Source organism: Phaethon lepturus, unplaced genomic scaffold (assembly GCF_000687285.1).
Source record: "Phaethon lepturus isolate BGI_N335 unplaced genomic scaffold, ASM68728v1 scaffold10794, whole genome shotgun sequence".
NCBI lineage: Eukaryota > Metazoa > Chordata > Aves > Phaethontiformes > Phaethontidae > Phaethon > Phaethon lepturus.
This window is the reverse complement of record NW_010535499.1, coordinates 53,945-81,119: the sequence shown is the minus strand read 5'-3', so window position 1 is coordinate 81,119 and position 27,175 is coordinate 53,945. Positions and strand designations below refer to the sequence as shown.

Sequence of the window (27,175 nt, the reverse complement as noted above, 5' to 3'; positions counted from 1 at the left end):
CAGGATCTCAAATATGAATCAATCTCTCAATGAAAATGGCAAAATACAGCTTCCTGTGGTTTGCTGTTGTAGTATTCCCTGTTCCATTTTAGTTTCTTTTCTGGGAATTCACGTAGTCACCTTTTGAGGGTCATCTGCCTTGCAAGCTCTGCACAGTGAATTTGTTCTCCTTTTCTGTTGTTGAAGAAACTTCTCCGGTATTGCACAGCTGTCAGCATGACATAGCCACGAAGTTTTGGGAGTTTATTTTTTTGGTGGTGGTGGAAGCAATGATAGTCATTTATAAAGGTTCTCTTGTTGTTCCCTAGAATCATTCATCGCAGAAAAAGACTCCTTTGCTGGGGTGGAGCAGCGTGGCATGTTGCACTTCGCTGCCAGGGGAAACACCCAGGCAGAGAGAGGCCACTGAGAACTCTCTATAAGGTACAATTTCTACAAAGCAGGCAAGCTCAATATGAAAATAACGGGGACACTTTTTTCCCACTGGTATTTGAAGCTAGCACATCAACCTTGATGTTATTCCTTATGCCAGCCTGCTGCAGAAATGCAGGGTGCAGAAGAAATGGGGAAATGCCTACACCTGCTTGATTGTGCAATTACTGTAGGTTTAGCTGTACTCCTTACTGATGGAGAGCTTTTTGCCTGCAGGTGATTTCCTGGAGGACAACTCTGTGACCATTGTTCATAAGCAGGGAGGGACGTGTGTGTATGTACGTAAGTGTTTATATCTATTCTCTATAGTAAAAGCTACAGTTGGTGGGATTGGGTGGGAAGATCCCTTTCTTCTTGTTCGTGTTGTCCTTGGTATCTCTTGCTGATAGTTGTGGTGCTCGGTTTGTTTTAGCAGAGAACAGATTTCAGTGCGCTGCATCTCATGTACAGCCAGAGCACATGGTTATGACCTGGAGCTCAACCTAGTTTGGTTTGAACTGGTAAGGCAGATGTTCTTCACTGCTCAGTTTTGGATGGAAGTTAATTCAATACTGTTGGGTTTCTTGGTTGTTGGTTTAGTTTTGGGTTTTGGTGGTGTTTTGTTGGGAGGTTTTTTGGGTTTTTTTAAGACTGAGATTGTAAGAGTACTGCAAAAAAAAAAGTCTTTAACTGCCTTATTTGATAATCTCACTGCAATGGTTGGGTTATGTGACCAGGAGTGGAAAGGGTCTTTGTAGCATAGGAATAGCTTATTTCCCTGTGGAATAGCAGTCCCTTCACTTTAACTGATGTTCCTATTTTAGCTCTGCTCCAAGCACTCATCTGCAATCTCTACTCGGAAGGATTGGTTCTCCTCCTTTGGCCACTATTTCCTGCAGTTAAGGCTCTCTGGCTGCTGTTTTTTGCCTGTGGGGAGCCACAAAGTCATATGACTTGTGGAAGGAGCAGAGATAACAGCAAGCACCCATCTGTTCTTTTTTTCCATCCCTTCGGGATGTCCGGGTGTCCCCTGGTTAGAATTCTTCTCCAGATAAGATAGTGGAGGTGTCACTGTGGGGCAGTCAGGTCAGAAAACAATAGTGGGTTGAGTCCAAAAAAACAAGATTGATCAGTAAGTACATCTCTGTTGTCAATAAGGGGCAGAACTGCTGCTCTGTGGAGGTCAAGGCTGGAGCTGTACCCCACATCCCTTCAGCCTCTTCCTCTGACAAACTTCCAGGAGAGCTATCACACTTGCTCTTCAGAAAGCTTGGGGTCAGAAGCTCCACTGAGAGGAAGGCTGCAAGAGCCGCAGTGTGTGTAAGGGCTTTCAAGTCTCTCTTACTTGAGTGGTAACTGTTCTTTGGCTGAGTGGGATGTTCCAGTACTTGTTTTTCTCTGTCTCCTTCATCATCCAGTTGCAGCCGGTGTCTTTGATGGGTGAGTAACAAGGCATTACCTTCAAGCTTATTTCTGTTTTCCATCTTTAAGGTTCATGCTGAGCCTTGGTATTCTTAGGTGAAAGACTGGAACATGTGAGCAATATCTTTTTTTCTTTGAAGGTGTTGTGAGATTCTTTCTAATTGGAAAGATCTTTCTGTCGCAGAGCGGTAAGGCTCCCATATTGGGACAATCACTACTGCCAAGGCACTGTGGGATTTTTCCTCTCCCTTCGGAGAGGAGACTGTATGAGTAGGCATTATGCTACTTTTTCACCCGCTGCTTTGACAAATCTTAACTGAACTTAGTGCCATAATGCAGTGCTGCTCGTTTTGTTGCTTAGTCGTGCTTAGAGCAGAGACCTCTGGTTACACAATACACACAGGATTAATCTCTCTGCAGGATGGTGGGCTTATGAATGCTTGCTAGAGCCTGATTTGTCATCCAATATATATGCTAGCATGTCAGCTGGAAAAGTAATGATATCATCAAGATTACAAATTGAGAAGCTTGACTTCATAGCTAATGCTTGTCAGTCTGAACTGCTCAGGCCATGCAAGAAGTGTTGGGGAGGAAAAAAATTGAGCCAAGAAAAATGAAAAACAGAGGGAGCTGGCGGTAGTTATATGTCTTGTGTGAAACTCTCGTGCTTTTGTGGTTTGGGCAGAAGAGATGAGAGGTTGATTGGTTTTTTCCTGTATTTTTGTGGAGTTTTTCTTAAAAACTCAAATTAATTTTCAGTAGTCTGTGTTGCCAAAGACTGCTTGGTGCCTGCAGGGAGGTTGGCTTGGGGCAGCCCTGGCAGTTCGAAGGTGGCCGTGGGGGTCTGCAGTGTTTGACAGAGCGCTGTCTGCTGCTTCTGCCTGTCTGCCTCCCCTTTGCTCCTGCTTGAAGCTCTCGGAGAAATTAAAAATGTGAGGGTGTGCTCCCCCATTCCTCTGACATACTACCTTCCAGGTCCCTCTGAGCCACTGCGTGTTCATCTCGGTAAATTTTGTCTTTAAATTGTCTCCTAAATATTCAGAAGATAATGTGATCTCCCTGGATGAGTGTTTTCAGAGTCTGTCTACAAAGGATGTTTCATAAAGTTGATTGTATTATGTGAAAGCTAATGAGAGTGTGTGTGTTTTTGGTGCTGCCCAGCTGGGAAGCTGACAGGGCATTCCTTGCTTGGCCTCATTCGGCTTTTAAGGACACAGAACCCTTTTAATCTTCGTCAGTGACGCACCCTAGGGTCATACCAAATAATCTTGTGGAAACCAAGTGAGTTATACTGAGGGAAGCCCAGAGGAAGCTCTTTTCAGCTGTGTGCAAAGGCAGAACTGGTGTTTTCCTGTCGCAAGAAGTAAAGCAAGCTTTTGCAGCATGGGATTTAACAGGTCTGCTGCTGGCTGTGGCTAAGAAGAGGCAAGTGAGATTGAGAGCTCATGAGGGGTTACCTAGTGAATCTCATCAGAGACTCCTGCTGCAGTTCCCCCTCTACTGCTTAGAACTAGGGGCTGCTTGTGGTGGGAGTCCATCCGCTGCACATCTCGTGAATTATGGCGCTAGAGATTCCCTTCGTAACCCAGACTTGCGCTCCCTGTGCCAGCTTGCAGCTCTGCAGCACTCGTATGACTACAGCAGCTGCTCCTGCTTTTTATGCTAGATTTGAGGCCAAACAAAACGTGTCTATGGCTGAGGATGGCGTAAGGGTGTTTGTCAAGAGAAAGGTTATATTTGTGAGAATGTACAAGATAGCATGTCAGTGAGACAGATATCTAAAGAAGACGCAGCTAAATAAGGGTGGCTTGAAGTCCTTTCTCTGAAGCTCTTGTAGTTCTAACGTTAAAGTCAGTGAGGCAAATCAAAATAATGAACCAAGATGGTTTGCCTGCATCCAGAGCATTCTGATAGAAACAATATAATGTCTCCCCCTATTCAACTTGCATCATCCTATTGTTTAAGTAAATCAAGACAATGCAATTTCAAAATTAAAAAGAAATGTTGTGGGGAAAGTAGAGAGTATTTCAGTCTGAAAAAAATGATTGGTTTTATTAGCCTAACTCTAGCAAATGGTAATCAATTTTCCTTACTCAAGACAATATTAGCATTCATTTGACCTAACAGGGAATAGCTAGTCACAGGTAAGTGGTCCTTAACGAGGTATTAAATGTAAGTGAAAACGAAACCTCTGGACTTTTAGTAAGGAAGCTGCCAAATCAGGGTTAATTACAAAAAGACTGAAAATGTAATGAGTACTTAATTTCTTCTTTTTTTTCCCCCTCCTATGGTATTCTTATGTTTTAATTGTTTGCAGAAAGTTCAGAAAGGCCTGTGAAAAGGGACACACTCCTTGAGCACTGCATGAACAGACATGCACATACCAGGAGGTCCAGGTGTTTATATCTTGCCCTCAGGAACACACACTTCACTCACAAACATCTGATCTCCTATGGAGATCAGGAGTGTTTGTGGGCTTGCAAGGATCACGGCTGTGTGAAGAGTTGAACGTTTTGCTCCCCAGAAGGTCCTGATTCAGACCTTCATGCTTGCTAGATTTTAATAAAAAGATTTGGGGAAGCTGTTTCAGATGCAGGGAGGTGGCAACATCACACAAAACCATAACAGATATGGGAATCGTAGAGGTGGTTAGCATTTGGCAGAGAGGCAAGTTGCGGGACAGAGTCTCTGAAGGAAACCAGGGTACATCTAAATGGATCTTTAAATACAGGGGGCTGCCACCTCTCTTGTCCCGCTGCAGAATTGTACAGAGTGTACGGATTTGGGTTACAGCTCTTTCAACTCACCTTGGCGTAAATGTACTATAGGAGAGACAGTGGAGAACAAAACCCCAGATAAATGGAGCAGGGTCTTTTTCTTCTACCTCACTTCTCTAAGTATACGCTCTTTGTTAAAGACAGCTTGCTGAGCTATAGAACAACTTTATTGTGGCCTGGGATAGCAGTTTGTATATTTAGCTGTTTAAAATGATACCCTGAAGTGAGTAGGAGCTGATAAATTATGCTTAGACATCACTTCCAATTATATAGGGGTCTAATAATTGAAATGGAATGGTTTTTTTCTGTACACCTTAAATGGAGCATTCCTGTTGCATATCTTGCAATTCACATTTCAGCTGATGCTTTGCAAGGTGATATCTGGCTTGTGGTTATGGCAACTCAACTGTGAGGGCTGATACTTGCTATGGATGGATTTTTAGAGAGGCCACATAACCTGTTTGGAGTCTGGTCCTCTTCTGCAAGGCGTGTGGGAGAGTTACCAGTGACTTCAGGAGGGGCTTGCAAGTGCTCAGTTAGCACTTGACCAAGGGGTAGATGTCCTAGGCTTAATCCAGTGCTCCCAGGATGTATTTCCTGTGGCAAAATCATTCCCTGGCTCTCAAGTTTTTTTCCTCTGTTGTACTCTACAGCAGCTAAACAGCAAGTCAGACTATTGCATAACGTTCTAAGAGCTCTAATTTACTTTTTCTTCTAAGATATTTAAGCTGAGCTGTCAGAATTTTCCATAAGGCAATTAGTTAGCTGGTATTGCTTTTTCTCCTCTGGGATCTCTATCTATCACAATGATTCGGTTAAGAATAGAAAATGAGATTATTTTGTGTTCCTTGCAATTATCAGTCAACAACTTGATTTGATATCTACCAGATGTTCTCTCTTGTCTCTTGCTATGTGTCTCAGCCCTGGACCCCTGCTCTGCCTACATCAGCCTGAATGAGCCCTGGAGGAACACAGATCATCAGATAAACGGTTCCCACGGCCAGCCGACATGCGACAGTCAAATCGATGGGGAGTGGTATCGCTTCACTGGCATGGCTGGCGATGCTATGCCTACTTTCTGCATCCCGGAGAACCACTGTGGCACCCATGCTCCCATCTGGCTGAACGGTAGCCACCCGCGAGAGTCAGATGGCATTGTCCCACGCCAAGCCTGTGCCAGCTTCAATGGGAACTGCTGCCTTTGGAATACCACGATTGACGTCAAGGCGTGTCCGGGCGGGTATTATGTGTATCACTTAACCAAGCCTAGCGTTTGTTTCCACGCATACTGTGGGCGTAAGTAGCTGCCAAGATCGCTTTTCTGAAACCCCTTTGTCCCCGTGATGCAGGAGAGGTAGTGAGCATCCATATACCTGAGAGAGGTGGTGACTGCTTTCTGGCTTTCTCGCCCAGAAGTGCATTAGGTGGTGTACTGCAGATGGTGGCCTGTCTATACAAGATGGATTAGACTGCTTCACCTCTGTGAATTCTAGACTTTCTTCAGCTAGCGGAAGTTTTCCACAGCTGACCTGGCCACGGTGACTTAATCCTCTCTGTGGGCCCTGTGGTTTGTCTTGGCATGCTACCAAAGCCAAAATTTGCATCTCTGACTTAGAATAATTAAACAGGTTGTTTCTCATCAGATTCAGTGGTTCAGATTTCCTAACGTGGCCTAGGTCTGCAGCTAATGGATTAGACATAAGGGCATGAAGCTGATGGTGCAGATACAGTATTTTCGGTGCATGCTCAGTGGTTAGTGCTGACAATGTTCTTGTGCCCTAGATTTTTATGACATCTGTGATGTGGTGGATTGCCAGGGCTCCTGCCTGGACACCAGTGACTGCACGTGTTCCCTGGGGACAACACTAGGACCTGATGGACAGACGTGTCTTGGTAAGGGTGGAAATAACTTGTGTCAGTTACTGATGCTTTCTTTCCCCTTTGGTTCATTGATCCCATCTCAATCCGTTGTCTTACAAAGCAGTATGAAAAAAGCTAAAGTGTTCTCAGAAGAGTTTTTCCCACTTGCTGCCTAGAACAGGTCTTTGATTCTGTAAATAGTTCCAGACCTCTCCCCGCAGGCTGAGATACGACATCCCATGACTGAATACATTCTGGTGCCCCTGGAGCTACACACGTACGGAGGCGAGGTTTGCTTTCTACGTGGTCCAGCTGCTGAAGGCAGCAGCTTCGCTGTCAGTAGCAGAGTCTCTTTGCAAGAGCATGGTACAGCCTTATTGGTATTCAGGAACAACTGTGTAGTCTGTCATTAGAGATTTCTTCTCGTCCACTCTGTTGAATGCTTCTTCCCCCGAAGAAAAGTTTTGCTGGCTCATGTAGGTCTATGTACTCAGCTTCACCATACTTACTGCCCTTGTGGGGCCTGGTTCAGGGCCTGGGGCTTGAGGAAAGCCAAAGGATTAGAGGTCACAGCACATCCTCAGTGGTTCTAGGCAGCATGACAAGGTGGTATTCAGGGGACTGGCACTTGGTGACAGCACTGGCAGAGACTAATGTGACCAAGAGGGATGGGGAGGGTTGTAAGTGCGAGCAGAGGGGGGAATGTGGGCTTCAGGGATTTGTGAGGGAATCCACGTGAACCCACAGTGAGGGTGGCTGTGGTTGTGTGTGGTGTCAGGAGGAGAGCACCTGGGCTGCAAGGTCGTAGGAAGAAGATGGCCTGTGGGGTAACGCAAGGGGCTGGGAAAGGGTGGCTGTTGAGGAGCTGTAGAGCCACCCCAATGGATAGAAAGAGGTGGTGTGGAGGGAGGAAGGGGTGCTAGCGTTCGGGGGAAGTGGGATCTCATCTTTGTCTTTGAGGCTTGATTTGGTGGAGAAGTTGGAGCAGAGTTGGTCCAGCAGCCTGCGTGGCAGACGAGTTTCTTCCATAAGGACTACAGCTGACAAAGCAGGAGCGGGTGGTTTCTTCACACTCCTCGTGTCTGTGGGCATCAGGGTAGGGGCCACAGTCGTTACAATCCGTGGAGAGAGCAGCCTGGCCCTGGTGCAGATTTACACTTGCTTGTACCGATTCTACAGAACGGTTTTGCTAAAGCTGCTGCACATCTCTGCAGCTGAGTGGCTGACTTAGCTCTCTCAACTAGTTAAAAGCATCTACTGGCTGCTTCTCTGCAAGGCTTTCAGGCACAGAAGTGCCCTTGACAAGCACCAGTGCTCAATAAATATGTGGCAGGCTCAGAGGAAAGGGTTTCCCGCAGCAGGACTCCTGAGCCTGTCTGCACATGCTGCAGCTGCCTTCATCCCCCCACGGTCAGGCCAGGCAGGAATTGTGCACCACTGCTTCTCTTCATGATAACCAGATGGCACAGCGCTTCAACTGTAATAATCACAGTAGTTTACCTATCCGCAGCCTCTCTTCTTGTATGGCTCACTCATCTTTCTAATGACTTTCTGTTGTGCTGAGTAATTGCGCTATCATGTACCTGAGAGCAACTGTGTCAGTCTTCCAGAGAAACCAAGCAAATGTGTATTAGCCTTTCCTATGCTTTTCCTATACTATATGTATTAGCCTTTCCTATTCCTTTCCCAGCTCACCCTAAGAGGGAGCTGAAGATGCTGCAGTAACACTAAGCAGCTTTGTCTGTGAACCCCTCTGTGCTAGGCTGTTGTCTTTTCAGTACATTATATGTGTCAGAACTGCTGATCCGAAGTTATATTTTCATTTGCAAACTTACTTAGGGGTTAGTTTAGGTCTTTGACTTTGTCATGGATCCACCAGCGCAGTGCATTGCCTTTGATCTCTTGAATACCTTGATCTGTGTTGGACTACGACATGGTTAAAGTCAGTTCAGTGCTTTCCTGACCCAGTCTGAAGAAAACCAGCCTGTGTCGCAGAAGTGCTGGTTGTCACTGGTGCAGAAGAGCAGGGGGTGGATCTGTGTGTCATAGAGCTTGGAGGACCATCGAGGTGAATTGCTGGATACAGCCCTTGACCAAGCCAAGCTCTAGGACCTTCTGACAGCATCTCTATGCCTTTCCCAGTAGCCCTTTCTCTCTTCACCCTGTGTTTTTAAGCAGCTTTAGTTTTGTTGTTAGAAGAGAAAGTGTGGAGCCTGTCACATGTCTCCTGGATGTGCTTCTTGCCTCCCAAAGCAGGGTACCAACCATTTCTTTGGCTAAAAATATTCAATTCATGTTGGTTATGGAAGGAGACACCACCACCAGCTGCATGCTGCAGGTGCTGTGTATGTGTAGGACCACTTATACCTAAGAGAGCTCATCTCTGACCTGTCTCTTAGTTTTCTTTTTTCTTGGTTTTATGCTTCTGATATCTAGTATATGGTAACCTCTAAGCTGTTTTGGTGAAACCTCATGTGAACCTTGATTGATAACCTCACCATTCTGGCCTGCCTAAGAGAAATCATTAGTTTTGTAGCTCAGCAATAGCAATGACTGTCCTTTCCTCTCTATTTGATTCACTTTTTGCACACAGAGATTAAATCAGGTTGAAGAATGAGAATCTTGGAGATCAAAGTGCCTTTCAAAACAAGGAGAAAAAAAAAAAAGGCAGCTAGAGAGGAACTTTAGCCTTTAAAACAGAGAAAAGTAGGAGGAGTTTTCAGAGCTTTACCAAGATATTCAAAAGCAGATGCTGTGCTTTTTCCTCAATAAAGACTCTCAGCACCCTGGAGGGCTCTAATGTAGAGCTGAATGCAGCCAGCAGAGAAATGTGACGCAGGTACTCTTCATGGGTAAATTGCTTTAGGTTATAAAAACTCAGTCCAGGCCTATTACAAGGTTATTCTGCAAGTTTTATCCAGAGCCTGCTCCAGGAAGTGTGGGATGCCAGCTCAGGCATTCCTCTTTCTTCTGAGCTGGAAAGGTAGAAGCCACAGCTCTGTGGCGGGCTGCAGAGGAGCAGAACAGGGAGGGCCATCTCGGGGCAGTGAGGAGCTGAGTCCTCAGAACTGAGCTCTTGGTCTCACCTGTAGTACAGAGTGTCTGAGCAGCTAATGGTTGTGGTGGCCTGCGTGGCACTAGCGCGCAGGTTAGGTCTCACCATAGTGAGCTGGCATTTCTGTTCTTGTTTTCTGGAACAGGGAGTAGCTAGAACTGGGGCAAGAAGCCGAAACAATGAAATTTCTCATGACATGGTTCTTCCTGGGGAAGCTTCATGGGGTTCATTAAAATGTTTTGGTTTGATTTCAGCTTTGTTTATATACTTACAGCTGTTTTCATTCTTGTGTCTTTATTTTGAAGTAAGGGTTGAATCATTTAAAATTGCTGTAGGATGATTGGCCACATGTAGCAGTAGTGGATGTGATACAAAACTAGATAGCGTTTATTTTTGATTGATTCTGGAGTTCACCTAGTTTTGCCATGTAGTAAAGTCATGTTAACTTCTTTTTAATGTCTTTGTGACTAGAGTGGGGAATGGTTTAGGATGAGAAAATAAATGAAAACATTAATTCCCTCAATGTGTGGAACCAGTTTGAGAGTTTCCCAGTGGGATTGTGTCCATCTTTGCTCTGGAATGGCTGCTGTGTGCATGCTGTCTTTCCCCCAGGTCTGCTTTGCTCCTGAGTTAGACACAGCGTGGCAAAACACTCTGCTACTGTCAGTAGATAAGTGGTCTTTAGCATTTAGTGGGATTACTCATCCCTGTTGCCCTGATACAGGTCATGAGGCTAAGAAAGCCAGTCCGCAGTCTGACTAGCACTCCCATGTAGCAGCCCCTTTTTGCCGGCTGTGTGTTTACCCAGGGGGCATGTTCTGACAGCAGTTTTTTTCAGATGAAAATGAATGTGAGCAGAACAATGGAGGCTGCAGCGAATTTTGTGTTAACCTGAAGAACTCCTACCGCTGTGAGTGTGGGATCGGGCGCACGCTGGGAAGTGACGGGAAAACCTGTGAAGGTGAGGTTTTGACTGTCACAGTTTGCTGGAAACGATATAAATCAGTTCCATTCCCTTGCAGCGTTAGTTCTCACTTGGCTCCTTGCCGCTGGGATTAAATGTCACTCATCACTCCTGTGCTTGCCAGTGGTGGTGTTACTGAAATATCCTTCTAATCAAGCAGAGAGGAATCTCCTTGTTCTCCCTGCCTTTTTCATTTTTGTTAGAATTTGTTTGTATTTATCTCCATGGGGGGAGAGGCAGCAATGGATCTGGAAGATTGGTTGTCCAGACAGAACTGGTTATTGCTTGGAGATGCTGGGATTTGGCTCTGGAGATTTGTATGATAGCTGTGCGTGGGAAGGTTTAGCACTGCTGTTTTTTGACAGCTAGTATTAAGTATGGGATGTTGTCATGACATTAGACTGGAGCTTGAGGATTGCTTAGTGTCCCAGGACAGAGATTGGGGAGAGGGGGTGCCTGTCTGTAAACAGAAGCTAGATTTGCGATTAGGCCTCGTCGTCGTTTAACCCCAGCTAGCAATTAAGTTCCACAGAGCCGCTCGCTCACTCCTCCCTGGTGGGATGGGTGAGAAAACTCGTGGGTTGAGATAAAGACAGTTTAATAGGTAAAGCAAAAGCCGCACATGCAAGCAAAGCAAAACAAAGAATTAATTCACCATTTCCCATCGGCAGGCAGGAGTTCTGCGTTCTCCGGGAAAGCCGGGCTCCATCGTGCATAACGGTGGCTTGGGAAGACAAACGCCATCACCCTGAACATCCCCCCTTCCTCCTCCTTCCCCCAGCTTTATGTGCTGAGCATGACGCCATATGGGATGGGATGTCCCTTCGGTCAGTCGGGGTCAGCTGTCCCAACTGTGTCCCCTGCCCCTTGCTGGTGGGGTGGGGTGAGGAGCAGAAAAGGCCTTGACTGTGTGTAAGCACTGCTCAGCAATAACATAAACATCCCTGCCTTATCAACACTGTTTTCAGCATAAATCTAAAACACAGCCCCCTACCAGCTACTGTGAAGAAAATTAACTCTACCCAGCCAAAACTAGCACAGGGATACGTTTTGACCGTTTGCTTGTTGAAGTAGTTAGTTGTGGGCTCTCTGATGTGCAGCTGCTACAGTTACTTCCCAGTGGTGGCACAGGCAGTCTGAAAACCTTTGATGAGTTTAGGCTGGTAGCTTTAAGCAGGGTCTTAAAGACCAACTTGTAGGTTTGTTTGATCTGTTGTCACTAGTAATGTGCAAACATCTTGGAGCAGAAATATGAAAACCCAGCAAAAATGGACTTGTGCCTGATGTTTTCTGTGGTCACCTGTGAAGAGCACCCTGGCCCCCCACAGATAGTCACAGATACTGTGGGGCCTCAGAGAAGAATAAGAGCTATGTATGTGACTCGCTTTCAAGCTATGCAATTGCTAGAACTGAATACATCTGCAGCCTGCACGCAACCTTACGTTAGCTGCTGTGCGGCAGATATCCGTGGTGCAGGGAGAGGGAGGGATTGCCATTGTGTTTTTGGGCTGGACTCCACCCTTCTTTACGGTTCCCTGACAGATGGTTCCAACCTTCAGTTTTTGTCCCCGTTTTCCCCCGTTTTGGTATCACAGCACATGTCCTCTCACTTGATTGAAAATCTCCTCCCTGAGCTCTATTAATAAAACATCATTCTTCCGGACAATGATGCTTCCCTGTGGAAAGCTGCTGTGCAGAGCACTCCTTAAGTTACGTTGTGTGGGGCCAAAAGTGGTTCATATGTTTTGTCCCTTCCACATCCAGCACTTAGCTGGTGGGGTGTCACATAAATCAGCTGTGCTATGTGGCAGTTTTTATTCTGGAGCACTGCACTCTTCTGACAGGGTTGGAATAGTCTGTGCTTGGAAACTCGTTTGCTTCTGCTGTTTCCAAAGTTGGATTTTAGGGCCTTTGATATATCATTTAATCTCCCTGTCTGTAAGAAGGATGGTGCTTTTCATGAGTTTAACACTGCTGCTGGGGATTTTTACAATCTTGTTAGTGAGTTTTATTTCTAAAGATGTGCCCTCAGCTTTGTGAGCCATTAGAGTATGGGATTTACTTGTGAGCCACCTCACAGCTGTTGCTAAAAAGAAGAAATGCAAGAGATTTAGCTTTATTACATGAGCTGGTGAGGCTGAGTAGGGTTAAGAGTACCTCAAAATTTCCCATATATAATGCTTTACCTATTACTTTGACTCATGTAGAGTGTTCAGGCTGTTGTTTTCCATGCAACATGTAGGATGGAGTACAGAATTTCCGTTCTTTTCTTCACATTTCAGTGAAAACCACACAGTCATTTCTGATGGCAGGCTTATGAAGAAATATTTTGTATTTATGATTTTTTTTTTAATTATATGTACTGTTGTTTTACTGAGAACATCTAGCAGTATTCATCCCAAAGGGTTAAAAAAATTGAGCAGTGCAGATTATTCTTAAAGAAAAAAATCATGATACTCTGTTATTTTCTTTATAATAGCAAGCCAACAACTGGAAATTACTTTACTTGCCTTAGATCTTCAGATTTGCAGAATGTATCTGGATGACCTTTCAGATTCTTTTCTGCAGCTGTAGTGGCTAGGAAAATGTTTTACACAAAAATTTGGACCCTCAGAGAATTGCCTCACCTGAATAGAAAAGGTGTAAGAAAAGACATGACAAATCCCATAATGAGCTGTGCTGCCCTCTCTCCCCTGCACTTTAGAATGGGGGGAAATTAGGAGGGGAAGGGACCTTACACCATGAACTTGTGTCATTCTGTCCCTGTGATAATATACCTCAGGGTAGCCAAACTCTTAAGTCTAAAACACACAAACTAGCAAAACTCCTGCTACACAAACTCCTACAGGCAGAGTTTCACCCTCAGCCTACAAACGGCATGCAGGAATCCGGTACGCCCACCTCCATCACAGCTGGGAAACCCACAGGCAAAGAGCGCATCATCTTCTCTCTGGGGTTCCCTGATGGGAGTAGGAGCTGGCTACCTGTGAGTCTGTCCTCCTCAAGACACCTCCCCTGCAAATCTCAGGGCTTTAATTCTGGTGGTGACTAAGGGAGCGAGTATGGTTTCACATGGTAGAAGTTTTAAGAGGATTTTTCCCTCCACCTTCTTGAAGTAAGAAACAACATAGTTTAAGAGGATGTCTCAGAAGCTAGAAAGGGCCATGCTGAAGTTTGCCTATTCAGCCTCCTTATGTATGTCAGTTATAGCATGTGATTGAATTTGGTAAGCTTTTTCCACGGAGTTCCTCGTTAACTTCATGGTGAAATGACAAACATGGAAAATTGTACAATTAAAAATAGGTTTCCACTGTATTTTCTTGGCAGCAAGCTCTCACCATTCTGTTGCCTTCAAGCTCTGTGTTGATCATATTGTTAGTTAGCAAGGAGCATATGTTGGGGCCTGTGTAGCTGCCACACAGCTGCCTGAGGAGCAGGGTGTGCTAATTTTCCTTTCTTTTGCAGAAATTGAAGGCTGTCACAATAACAATGGAGGCTGCAGCCATACCTGTATTGAAGTGGAAGACACTTACCAATGTGAGTGTCCGAGAGGACTTGTCCTGTCAGAGGACAACCATACTTGCCAAGGTAGGTCAACAAAATCTTCCTGGCAGCCTCTGTCCCCTGGAAGTCAAAAGTATGTCTGCAGGAACTTTTTTTCTTGCTTTTGTTCTGTTCTCTTAGTCTGTCTTTTCCAGTTTGGTTAGTGGAGCTTTGTCATTAATGACAGATCATCCAAAACTGAGAGCCTGGAGACATTGCTTTTTTTACCAGGCAGGAGAACAGAGACACAGGACCCAGCTGGGTCCATCTTGCATCACAGGCAGCTTTGGCAGTGTTCACTTACAATTAAGATTGCTTAACATCTCCCATTGTATTGTTCTGCATCAGCTGGGTATGTCTATGGCAAATTTATGCTATTAGTTTAAGAGGATTTTCTGTGAAATTTTCTGGCTTTCAAACTCTGCTTTTAAAATTTCAGCTGAAGTGGTTCAGTCCCTTCCAAGAATGGGGTTAAAGAGAGAGGCCTTTTTTTGCCCAAGTATCTTGGTAGCTATTCCAGTAAGCATTCCTATGTCTTGAAGTAGGGCACTCGTTCGGATGCTAGAAGTTTCTGCTCTCCCTTGGAAAAATGCCCAAGACAGCATCTGAAAATTGATTGTTGCTTCTGCTGCATAGAGGCAAGGGCAACAACGTTATCCTTGGAAGACGTTCTATCCAAACTTTACTCCATTCCTGTACGCAGGGAGTCCTCCTTGCTGACTCATTTTCATCTATAGCATGCACATGGAATAAACATGTTCCCTGTTTCGGGTTGCAAGAGCTGAGCGAGATTTCCTTTGCAAATGCATCCAGGCTTCCAGGGTTCAATTTAACATTATAGCAGGGAGCAGAGGATCAGGGAGAAGTTCCTGAGGGCACTGAAAGTTAAGCACAGGGTCTGTAGCTCCTTGTGCAGTGACTTTTTTTACAATCCAGGACTTGGACCCAAGATCCTTCTGGGTCTCATAAACCCACAACTAGCTGAGCCCCTGAGGTGCTGTGCAGCATCGTCCAGCCTTTTTGTTACAGAGAAGATGCCTACCATGATCTACTGCTGAAGGGACATTCAGTCAAAACTGTGTGTTGAGGAGAGCTGTGTGGGCATGTGAAAGGCAGACAGAGGTCATGCTCTCTGGTGGGCCTCACCTGACTTGCTTGAGCACTTCTCAGACTTGTCAGGTTCAGCACAAAGCTGGAGAAGACTACCATGCTACTGCCTGGTAGAGACAGATCTCATAGCTCTGCTTGTGTTTTGCCTTGGTGGGCCCATGAAGAACCTGTGTGGTTGCTTTCAGATGTTTCCATGGGAATTTGCTAATGGGCTGGACTTGGGCCATAGCCAGGACAGGATCTAAAATGCAATAAAAGGAAGCCGAAGCCTGTCATGGGCTAATTCACTTGGGCTTTAGATAATACCAATGAGCTAGTGTTACCTGGTGTGCTCAGAATCTCCTGTAGTCTATGTGTTAGAAAGTGCCCAGCCATCAGTTAGGGGAGCAGATCCAGACTTCATGGTGGCCAACAGGGCAGATATGCCTTAGAGAGGAAGTTGGAACGGCTCTACTTGATGAAATTTCTGCTGCTTAAGCTTTTTAGAATTGCAGGGCACTGTTTTCAGGGGTGAGCACTGCACACGTGGGATTCAGTAGTGCTTACTGCTCCAGCAGAGCCAGGTGGGGAGGAAGAGATGAGGATTTCCAAGAGCTGTGATTATACTTACTGATTGAAGGTCTGATTGATGGATACAGGCCAGAAAAGAGCAATGTTCTTCAATCCTGGCTCCCTGAGGCAACCCCAGCAGGGTGAGAAGGCCATGTGTTTCCCAGCCAGTGTTTCTGCTTCTTCTGAGGCTGCTAATGAGAGCAGCAGCACGGCAGGGTGCCAAGCTGGGGCTCGGGATACAGCATCTCATAAAGCGAGATTGCTTGTTCTTTTGCATTTCAGGAATTTATGTCCCCACGCAGTGGTCTGCAGATATGAGAGAATATATCTGGAACTGTTACCATGCAATTTTTTTTATGGCATCTAATGAGGATTATAGTGGTACAATTAACAGTGCAGGGCAGGCACAGTTGCCTGAAGCAATTGGATCTGCAGCCTATCAACCCATCCCTGCACTGTCTCTACATTCAGAACAAACATTAATAGTTATCCACAGAAATCACAGCCTTGGCTATAATTTTCCCACAAAGGTACCAGCCAGCAAAATACTTGGAATTTTGCAGACCATCCTAGTACCCCACCTCCTTCTGAAGTGTGGTGGTTAAATGCTTTTCTCTCTTCTCCCATGCCCAAACCTTATGTGCAGCTAAGGAGAGGGTACGATGGTGTAGTTTGTTTATTTTTAGCAGTGATTCAGGGTTCCCCAGCACCAGAAAGCCTGTTCTACTAAGCCGTCTGCGTGAAAAGATGACCCCTGCTCCAAGCAGCTGTACTTCGAAAGGCCAAGGAAGGAGCCACAGGCTGGACAAGGAACATGGTGCTAACAATAGCAGACAGTAAAATGGACGTTGGACTTGTCACAGAAGCTTCCTACCAGGGTCAGCGTACTTGGAGGCATTGGTGCAAAGCAGAGTTTAAAGTGGTAATGAGGAGGCTTCCCAAGCGTTTACAGGTGCTCTGTGGTGCGTGAGGGTGAAGAACTGAAATGTTTGACTGGCAAAGACTAAGTGAGGCTCTCGGGAGCCTCGCAGGCTGGGTGAGCCCAGGGCAAGTATGCAAGAGATGGATGCTGACAGCAAGTCAGGAGAGTGCAGCTTTCTGAACGGATGCAAGAAGTTGTGAAAAAAAGAGGATCCCTCGGCACCCGGGATAACTCATTTCTGCTGGGCATCTCAGTCCTGGCAGTCGGGACATCATCACTTGCCCTGGAATGACACATCTGCGTATAGTCACAGCTACCTTGTCAGCTCCCTTTCAGCTCCCCCTACAATGCTGTTGCTGGCAGTTTGTCTCGAGGGAATCGGGCCTGCTCAGAGCTGAATCACGCTGATGCACACGGTCTCTCTGCTTGCAGCACCACTGTGAAATTGGTAGATCTGAAACACTGTTCTCTGTATCGATTACTCTTCAGTGTACAAAAGTCTAGAGTGCTTTGAATTACGTTACTGGTTACTCTGAGATGGTTACTATAAGGAGTTTCCCAAAGTGTTTTCCTCAAACAGTGGTGAGTTGACTTGAATCAAAAGTGGATCTGCTTACAGGTTTCATTCACTTGTTTCTGTGCCCAGGTGGTGGAGTGCACACGGACAACTCCTGCAATGCCAGAGCAGAGGTTAAATGGGTATCTTCTGTTTCTTCCCCTTTGTACCAATCTAAGATATTTAGAAATGGAGATAGCCTGAACCAAATTGGTCCTGAACTTGGGAGAATTGCAGCTGGGATCCAAACTCTCTTGCCTTGAATTACACCTTTATAAAAGCATTACATTTTCTTATTCATTAAGGAGTCACTGGAACAGTGAAGCTTTAAATCCAAATTGACACAATCAGTTAAAGGATATTAATCTTGGCATTGCACAGTGTTCTCCAAGTCCCTCTGTCTCTTTGTGAGCTTTGCTATTTGACATGCTCGGTTATTCCTGCTTGCCTTCTACTGCGGATGGAGGAAAAGTTAAGGTAATTCTTAGTTCTTTCATTTTCTGTTCTAACCCAGCAATGTCATTATGAGAGCACATTGCTTTGGGCACACCGCATACATTCACCTTGAAAAGATCAAGTTTTAATAAAAAATACTCCCTGCAGGTACACAGTAGCTGTTACAAATACCTTATCTGGGACATGAGAATTTTTTTAAGGTGGGTAAAAGGCATGTTTTAGCAGTGTGCCTTGTATCCAAGATCCAGAATCCTGGATTGTATAATTAACTTGATTGAAATTAAGGGTAGGCAGATCATATGAATGTCAAGGATTGGGACTGTAATTAATTTTAGGAAAAAACTTGGGGAACCTAGTGTATTTGCAAAATGTTTTGTCATGTGTTTTTAAAATCTGATAAATGTAAGTTCTGGAGGAGGTTTGTTTTTCTGGCTGAGAAGAGACCAGAATATATGCACCAATATGCTTGTCCTCTATCTAACTGAATAGATACGTATACACCCAAGGGATGTGTGTATAGCAATTACTTTTTTATTGAGGATTATTCCCTCTTCTTTCCTTTTTCATTTTGTCCATTCTCTACATTTTTTCTCACTTCTTCTGTAATAGAATTTTAATTTTAAAAAGTTCACATGGAGATCTGTATTAAAATTCAAAGGTTGGAAGGAGGTGGAATGAGTGAGGTACTTGGGTTTGTTTGCCAGAGTTGGGATTATTGCTTTTAAAAAAATTATTATGGCATTCTGAGGTGCTTCCATTTTAGCTCAGCATCTAAATGGAATTACCCTCCCTTGTTTTGACATGTTTTGGGCTTGATGTAAAACCTGATAAAGAGTCTTAAGAAATGGCTTTGCCTGGGATGCTGTGAATTTGATATCCATAGCTGAGAAAGGCTCTTCCCAGGGACATAGCAGCGCAAGAGATATTAATCAAACCTGTACCGAGTATTAAGTATAGCTGGAAATACTGCATAGCTAAGTTTCTGCTGCAAGTATAGTGGTCATCTTCATTGTCTTTTGTGACGTCACTGTGCCAGGAGAATTTGGGGCAGTGGTAGCTCAGGAGGTTTGTGTTGTGTAGATGGGAATGTAAGATGGGTACTAGATTACTGTGGTTGGATAGTATCACAAATGTAGCATATGATTGTCCTTCACCCCCAATAGTAATTGGTATCGTCCTTCCTTAGCTCCCTGATACTCCCTGATAGTTTTGTAGTGCGGACTGTTATTCTGGGGACTTTTCTTGTAGTTCCAGTGCTGTGCAAGTCCAGCTCTATTGAGGTGAGCATCCCAAAGGACCTGGTTGGAGGCCTGGACCTTTCCCTCATCAACACTTCCTGCAAAGGAGTATCCAATGGCACTCACGTCAACATTCACTTCTCTTTGAAGTCCTGCGGCACTGTTGTAGATGTAGGTATTGCTGTCCTGTCTCTTGGGATCACTCAGATCTGGGGACTTGGCTATGGCTTACTTGGGGAATAAAGTTGATTTAGCTGTACCATCAGAGTGGTTTCCTGTGTTGCCATGCAGCTGGCCAGAGATTAGACTTGGGGTAGCTTGCCAAAGTAGGAGAGCTTGTTCCATCTCCTCTCCAGTAGTGTGCATCTGTCAGCAGGGGCACTGCTTTCTGCTCACTCAGCGCTTCACAGAGGCAGTTTCACCATCATTCTGGTGCAGAAAGTGCAAGTGGTGTCACGCCTCACTCTCCCGTTAAGACAGAATCTGGTCCCCTGGTAATGTTTCAAAGGTTATACTGACAAAACTGGTCAGGAACCAAGAGAGCTTATCTTAGCAGATGGGTAGCATTGGAAGCAAATTCCTGTGCTTCATGCCAAGAGTACAGTGCACCGAAGTTGACAGCAAACTGATAGAGGCCCTTAGGTTGCAGGTAAGGATGAACAACATTCTGGTTGCAGCATATAAATTCACAAACTGTACTTTCAGTGGCTAGTTTATGTCTGAGTTTCCTAAGCACGGTAAACTCAGCTGCTAGTCTGAACTAGGGGAGGTCTTTCTCAGTGATCTTCCCTTTCCCTTAAACTCCTTTCTTTGCTGCAGGTCATAAATGATAAAATCATTGCCACCAATCTGGTGACAGGCTTGCCAAAGCAAACTCCAGGAAGCAATGGGGACATCATTGTCCGTACCAGCAAGCTGCTGATCCCGGTGACCTGCGAGTTCCCACGCCGGTACACTATCTCTGAAGGTTATGTGCCCAACCTCAAGAACTCTCCCTTGGAAATCATGAGCCGCAACCAGGGCATCTTTCCCTTCACTCTTGAGATCTTCAAAGACAAAGACTTCGATGAACCCTACAGGGGTGCTCTCCCCACCCTCAAGCTTCGGGACTCTCTGTACTTTGGGATTGAACCTTTGGTACATGTCAATGGACTAGAGACACTGGTAGAGAGCTGCTTTGCCACTCCCACCTCAAAAATCGATGAGATCCTGAAGTACTACCTGATTCAAGATGGGTGAGTTCACTGTTCCCTCTTTTGCTGGCTATTAGATGGGAATTGGCAGTGGGGCTAAGTTACATTGCCTGCGTGATGCAGGAAACGCTACCGCTTCTCCGCAGCAGCCCATCTCCTGTGTTCCTAGCAATCACCAGCAGCCAGGCCATCAAGCTGAAACCACCTGTCCCGTCAAAAGTGACTGGGAGAAACAGTGGGAGGCAGTGAAAGAAGTTACTCCAAATGCAGCCTTTATAGGACGTATTTCCCTGTAACTAGCCTTGTGGATAATTGAGTTGGCTCCTGTAGAAAAGATATCCTTCCTGATGTCCTCTCTCTGCCAGCCTGCGGAGTGCCAAACCGATTGGCAGAACCCCTCAATGGCTGTGTGCCACTGCCACCCAGCTGCCACAGCAACTGGAGCAAGTTTCTTAATTTTCCTATAATGGTCTTATTATAGTATGAGCCAGGAGTCTCCATGGCTGGTCCTGTTTGAAGCTCCAGGAGCTCGCCTTGCTTTGCGCTCCCTCTGATGCCTGTCAGTACAGTAAGCTTAAGGTCCCTCAGTTTGGCTGTAATTTTCTGAGGTGTTTGGGTTTAGTGATCTTTCCAGGGTATGCTAGTAAAAAATTTGGGGTGTATCTGTGGGTTCACTATTTCAGGTTTTGTGTCAGAGGTTTGGGGAGCTCTGCTGTGGCTCCTAAGATGACCCCTGTTTTCGGACACTTGTTTGGGTGCTAACATGGCAGCGCCACGGTGCAATGGTGCTGTGGAGTGTTTGTATCCAGCAGTGCCTGGCAGCTTAACCAGACAATGCTGTGGAAATGTCACAGTTGTGAACAAGTCTGCGGTCCTCTAGGGAGGAAAGTCTAGCCAAAGTAATATCTAAGACATACCCAAGTATCGTAGCCCAGCAGTCAAGGGCCTGTGTTCATACAAGTCCTATGTTCTGTCTGCCAAGCCATGTAATGAGGAGAACAATTATTTCCTCAGCTGCCATGCTAAATCATACACTGTTAGAGCTGGTGATGACAAGTTCTATGTGATTGTCTTGTAGCGAAAGGGTCCTGCAGAGTACAGTACACAGAAATACTTTCCTGTCCTTCTGACAAAGGTTTTGGCATTAGCTAGCTTTCCCTCCATCCTAGGCTGCAGTTCTTCTGTGCCTGACGCTTATGGGATTTATAAGCAGATTTGTAATGGAAGGATTGATTTATTGACTCCCTGGCTTGGCTGTTCCTGTGGACTCTTCACAGAGTCAAGGCTCCAAACATTCACTCGTTTCCCCGCTATGAGTGAAAATGATGGGATTCAAAACAGTTGCCAAAACCTGAGCCACATAGAGAAGAGAGAAGGCAGAAAATGTCATCTCTTGAAATCACCACAGCACTAGTTTGAGGATTTACGGCACCAGCAGCCCCTTTGGTACTGTTATCCTGCAGAGGGCATTAAAACTTCACCGATGGGAAAAGTGGGCTGGAGCTGGCTGGCTGGAGGCTCATCCAGCCTGCTCCGACCTCCAGCCATCTGCAGGCCCCAGTATCCCCAGACACGCCAGCCCGCGTACGCCGTGCTGTGTTTAAACTGAACCGCTTGCTTAGACCAAAGGCTAATATGTGCTACTGAGCTAACTGGAGTTCTTTGTCTCTCTGTGCGCTCACAGCAATTAAAAAGTAAAATTAGCTGAATACACTGCTGATTTGTCCCTGCTCCAAACAGTTCTGTAATAACCCAGTTTCCTTCCATCAACCCAGCCCCAAAAGCCCAAGGCAATCAAGATGGGATTTTTAAGTCAGTTTGATTATGTAGGATCAGACTTGCAACTGCAGCTGCCAGAGGGAAGCACTATTTAAATTTGAGGGGATATACCTTAGACTGAGGATGGGAAAATTCCCTCTCCTGCTTTCTTCCCTTTTAATTCCCTGCCATCTCCAGTTGGCAAGAGGTAGGATCCTTTTTCTGTGGGACTCCTCAACCCTCTCCCTATGCTGATGACCATACTGGAAATCAGGATTTTCCCAGATCCCTCCCTGTTGTCTCTGTCTCTGTAACCCTGTACTGCTCCTAACCCAGCCAGCCAGCCCCAAAGCAGCTCTCCTGCTTCTGATCTTATTCTTCTTTGTCAAAACAAAAATAAATAAAAGGCAATGACCGATTGCACTAAATACTGCTGTGCTCTGGGACATCTGGAGCAAGGTCATGTCACTGAGGGCAATCTGTTGTAACCTGATGTGGTCAGGAGCTGTGATTTATCTGAGCATGATGTGGTTAAGGTAGTTCCATTGCAAGGCTCATCTTGTTACACCTTGGGCTACCCCTCATTTGTGGGCTGAGGTGGTTATTTTATTCTCCAAGCCCTCCTTTCTACCTTGCAACCACTCAATAAGAAGGTCAGAGCACAGCTCCCATAGTACAGCCACTCTCTGCTCCCCTGATGCTCTCCCACATCCAGCGCAGGAAAGGGTTATTTTCCTCATATCCTGTCCAGGGTCGCTCATTTTCCTTCCACACCTGTGCTCCCTGTCCCTTCTCATGTTGCCAAGGTGGGATGCAGGGTCTGGGGGTTTCCTAGGAGCATGGGACATACTATGGCCCTACGCACAATGCAAAAGGGCTTGATCCTGTGACTCGGGAGTTTTCTGAGCTGCTCTTGTCATGCCACAATGCATTTGTCAGGACCCTCCGTACAACGTACTTTGGGGCATGGTAGAGGCTCCACGTATCCCTGGTTCCTCCTTGTTGCTCTCCCATTTTCTGTCTCCCTTGCTCCAAACCAGTAGGTTTCGGGCCACTAGTGTGGAGAGCCTTTGGAGAACCTGGAATTTAGCAGTCAGTTTGAGCCAGCAGTTTATATGCTCACAAATGAGTACATGCCTATGAGTAGACTTTATGGCCCCAAAGCTTGGCCAGTCAAGACTTACGGAAAGTCTTTAACTGTCATTCTTTACAATCGGATGCCTTCAGGAATGCTACTTTTAAAAGCAATTTTGTCCTAAACAACTTAATAACATCCAGTGTTTGGCCTCAACGGGGAGGAATCTATGTCAATTTTTGTAGGTGTTAATTTATTAGTTCCCCTTGGATGATTTTTATGTTTGCCTCCTAGGCAAGTTAACTAGCCAAGCGCTGCAGACAGGATATCCCTTCAGACCATAACCTCCCCTGGCTGAGAAAACCTACAAAGATACAGAGTGGTGAAGATAATGCTAGGATCAGACCAGTGCTGAGTTCTCCTATGAGCATACACTGCTCTACTGTACGTAGCAGAAGGACAATTCTGGGAGGAATTGCAGTAGGCTGCCGCCCACGGAGCAGAGTCAGCCAAAACGTGTAGAGATTTCCAAATAACACGTTCTAGTGAAAGCAGAGCTACGTATAGATGGGGGGTTGCTGCTCTTTGGTAATTGAACGTGTCAAACGTGAGCATTTCTGACAATGACTTGCATGTTTCTGGTATAAAGATGGAAGCTAAATGTTGCTGCAAGAGTAGGACTTTGAGCCGTCACACCATTACCTCTTGTCTCTTCTACCACCACTTTTTTTTTTAATATCTTGCAAAGTCCACATTTCTGGAATTAACTTACTAGAAAGGACAATCTGCGTTATAATGCAATGTAACAGCAGCATCGGGGCCTCTCGAAATGCCTAATGCTTTGCAATAGGCAGCAGTAATTATCAAGTCACCATAACGTTTTGTCGTGCTGTTTCTGTCAAACTCTAAATAGGCTGTAATAGTTTCTAAATAGACTGCACTTGAAATGTAACTTTTTATAGAAGTAGTTGATTTTCTTGCGGTTCTGTGACCTCTCGCATGACTAGATAGTGGATAGATGGAGAAACTGAAATTACGAATTTTAGCTCTGGTGAATTTGAACTGTCTGACCAAGTCCAGCAGGAAGAAAATTGTAAATAACATAAAACAAAGTAGATTTTGATTTTTGTGTTTTTCATCATCTGTGATATTTTAGTGAAGTGGGTAACAGCTTCTTCATTTTCAGCATGATTTATGTGCATATATATGTGTATACAGAAAGTACAGAATATGTTCTCTACTGTGTAACAGTTCCGTTGAACACTGCAGACTGTTGCACAGGAAGGTAAAATGAGGACAAACTTGCCTGCAGCTCTCTGGCAGTCCCTCTGCCGAGGGGACTGGACCACGTCCTGCCAGCTCTCTGCTGCTGAGCTCTTCTTTGTCTGGAGATGCTATTATCATAGCTGTTGTTTTTCCCCATCATTCCCAAATTTTCTCCTGTGGCCAAAGAGGAAGTAACATGGATGGTAGCTTAGCTTGAGAGAGCCAAGCCCTCCTTTCCTTTCTCTGGTTAAATAGGTCGGGATGTTTTTTTTTTCTTTCCATTTCTGGGAAACCCATTAAAGCCTATCCCTCTGCTTTCCGCAGCTGCGTTTCGGATGATTCGGTGAAACAGTACACGTCAAAGGACCATCTTGCCAAGCATTTCCAGGTTCCTGTGTTCAAGTTTGTGGGCAAAGACAACAAGGTAAGCTCAAAACCCACCTCTTGGATAAATGCATCAGCCCTGATCCGACTTGAAGAGTCTCGGCACAGAGTTGGCTGTATTAGAGCGCGAAAGGGAGGAATGGCTGGCCCAAGGCAGATGCTGCTATACCTGTTCCAGCAGTTGTGTTGTTCCGGTGCCTGACACAGGTACTTTAGGAGAGAGGGATAAAAACAAGTAAAACTAAATGAAATTTGAAGGGCAGTTGTGGAACATCAAGGCCATAGCAGGTTAAAATCATTGCTGTTTCCAGGGTAGTCTTAGTGGCCCCTTGCATGCTGGGCGAAAGAAGTGTTCCCGGTCACCAAACAGAAACTCGGGGAGTTAGGCATGTTACGCAGTGCCTTATCTTTAGAATGGGACAGTCTATAGTTTTGGATCTCTTCAACCTTATATTCTTCTCTATCTCTTGTGGGTACAGATGCCAGGTTTCCAGATAGAAAGCCACCATACTGTTTAATTCAATGCGAAATTAGGCCATCCAGGCTGGTGGCACTCGGGCAGAAGCTTTGTAGTGAGAGGACAAGTTGAAGGATAATGCCATTTTCCTAAAGCAAATAGCTTTCCTTTTCTGTGACAGAAGAAATCGGGTCTTTCAGTCACTATTGTTATGCTCAGCCATTGCTGCTTGCTCCAGAAGGCATAAAGCTGCTGCTCTAGCTCCTGGAGAGCCTCAGTAGGGTTAAAATGGATGAGATCTTTCAAAATTCAGAAACAAATTTCGCTTGGCTGTCTGATTGCTACTGCTGCCTCCAACCTGCATCTTCCCAGCCTGTGCAATGGATTTTGCTTCAAACCTCACCATTGACCAACCATTCAGAAATATTTGGTTCCTTAATTGCTGCTTGCAGGGATCTTGCTTACTTTCCTTGTCATGTAGAGGGCAGGGAGCAGCAATCCCGTCACTATCTGCCTTTACTGTGCAGAAAGAAAAGGCAGCTGCCTCCCTGCCCTTTGCATTCTCCTACTCCCCTCAGCTACCGGTCTTAGCCCCTCATCAACCTGTGTTTCCCTCCTTTGCCCCTCAGTCTCCCAGCTTCATGTTTTCTCAGCTCATGTCAAATTCTCTTGCATGTTTCTATCAGCTCATCTCCTTGTGAGGCTTCACGTGTTCTTCGCCTGCTTCCTACCTATGCAGCTCCTACCAGTTCATGTGAGGTCTTACAAGCTTATTTCTGGCATTTTCATCTCTTCCTCTGGAGGATCATTTCATGCCTTCATATTCCCTGTCTAGCCCTTGGCTAACAGGCAGATGCCATGCTCTGATACCTCAGCCAGACGCTCTGGAAAACGTGCATTCTCCTGGGCGCATAAGAAAACAGATGGAGCAGCCAGTTTGGCTGTGGATGGTGTGATGGTGGATATGGACCTTGTTGGTGCAGGGACGGAAATGGCTGTATCGTAGGAATGGTGTTGCTTGTGCTCTGTGAGAGCTGGCAGCACCGCCAGTCTGATTCCCAGCACTGCGCACTGACTTGGCCTGCTGTCTCACCACCCTCCAGGAGGTCTTCTTGCATTGCCGCATCCTCGTGTGCGGGGCGCTGGATGAGAGCTCTCGCTGCGCCCAGGGCTGCCGGAGACGGCTGCGCAGGTCAGCTGAGACGGAGGAAGAGGAGGAGGAGGAATCTGTTCATGTGGCAAACCAGATTCTGACAGGTGGCCCCATCAGAATCGACTTTGATGACTAACACCCACCCACTGGAAGAGTATCTCTGCCTGAGACTGACCTTCCTTATCAACGTCTTCTTTCATGGTTGTTTGAGAAACAAGAGGTATTTGGTAAAGCCCTTGAACCTCAGGACTTGTTTCCCTAACCGCGTGATGATTATTTGTGAAGTATGTTTGGCACATGGGGCAGCCCTCTGAGTGCAACCCGGACTGCAAAATGGTTTGGTTTCACCTGGTGTTTCTTCCCAACGACCCCTCAGTTGCTTTGCAGGCCTGAAGCGTTGCCCAACATTGTCTTTCCCTGCATTCACCTGCAGGCTCCACAGGACTGTTCGTCCTTGACTGAACAAATGTTATTCAAGCCCTTCTTTCATCAGACATTACAAATAGTATTGTAGCTGAATGTGTTTTCTGTGCAGTTCTCTGAATGATGCTGAGGCTTTTGGATGTGCTGAGATTTTTGGATGACCGTTAATAAAAACATGTATAAAAATACATATCTTGTAATGTGTAGGTTCCTTGGTTGTCACTACAGGCAGCTGAAACTCAGATCTATCACAGGCACATTTAAATGTTATTTTTAAATAGTAAAAGGTTTAATAAAACTTCTTTTTTTTTAGTATCTTTTGATAATTGCATGCAGTTTAATAGTGTTTCCCTCTTGTAATTTAGTGCCTCTTTATTTTTCTCCCTCTTCTCTCCCCACCAATAAATGTAGTGTCTTTCATAAGTGCTATAGCACCTTGATCGTAAGAAAAAGACCATTAAACATCTATAAACACCCCCCGCAAAGCGTGCCATCACCAAGTCTTTGTTTGAAAGTTGTAATGCATTTCCCTGGTCTAGAGAGGCTGTGGCTCTGACAAAGGAATTAGAGGAAGGCACATGAGGTATTTAGAGCAATCAT

The 27,175-nt window shown here is 45.5% G+C and overlaps 1 protein-coding gene across 1 annotated transcript; it reads left to right on the top strand.

Annotated features, from left to right (window-relative positions):
• Positions 1-1,713: 1,713 nt before the first annotated feature.
• On the top strand, positions 1,714-26,288 carry OIT3 (oncoprotein induced transcript 3). The gene is made up of 9 exons (XM_010285841.1): positions 1,714-1,851; positions 5,532-5,906; positions 6,393-6,503; positions 10,364-10,486; positions 13,955-14,077; positions 18,877-19,037; positions 19,686-20,101; positions 24,483-24,582; positions 26,103-26,288. Exons 1-9 carry the CDS (start codon positions 1,788-1,790, stop codon positions 26,286-26,288), a joined length of 1,659 nt encoding a protein of 552 aa, XP_010284143.1. The 5' UTR covers positions 1,714-1,787.
• The last annotated feature ends 887 nt before the right edge of the window (positions 26,289-27,175 follow it).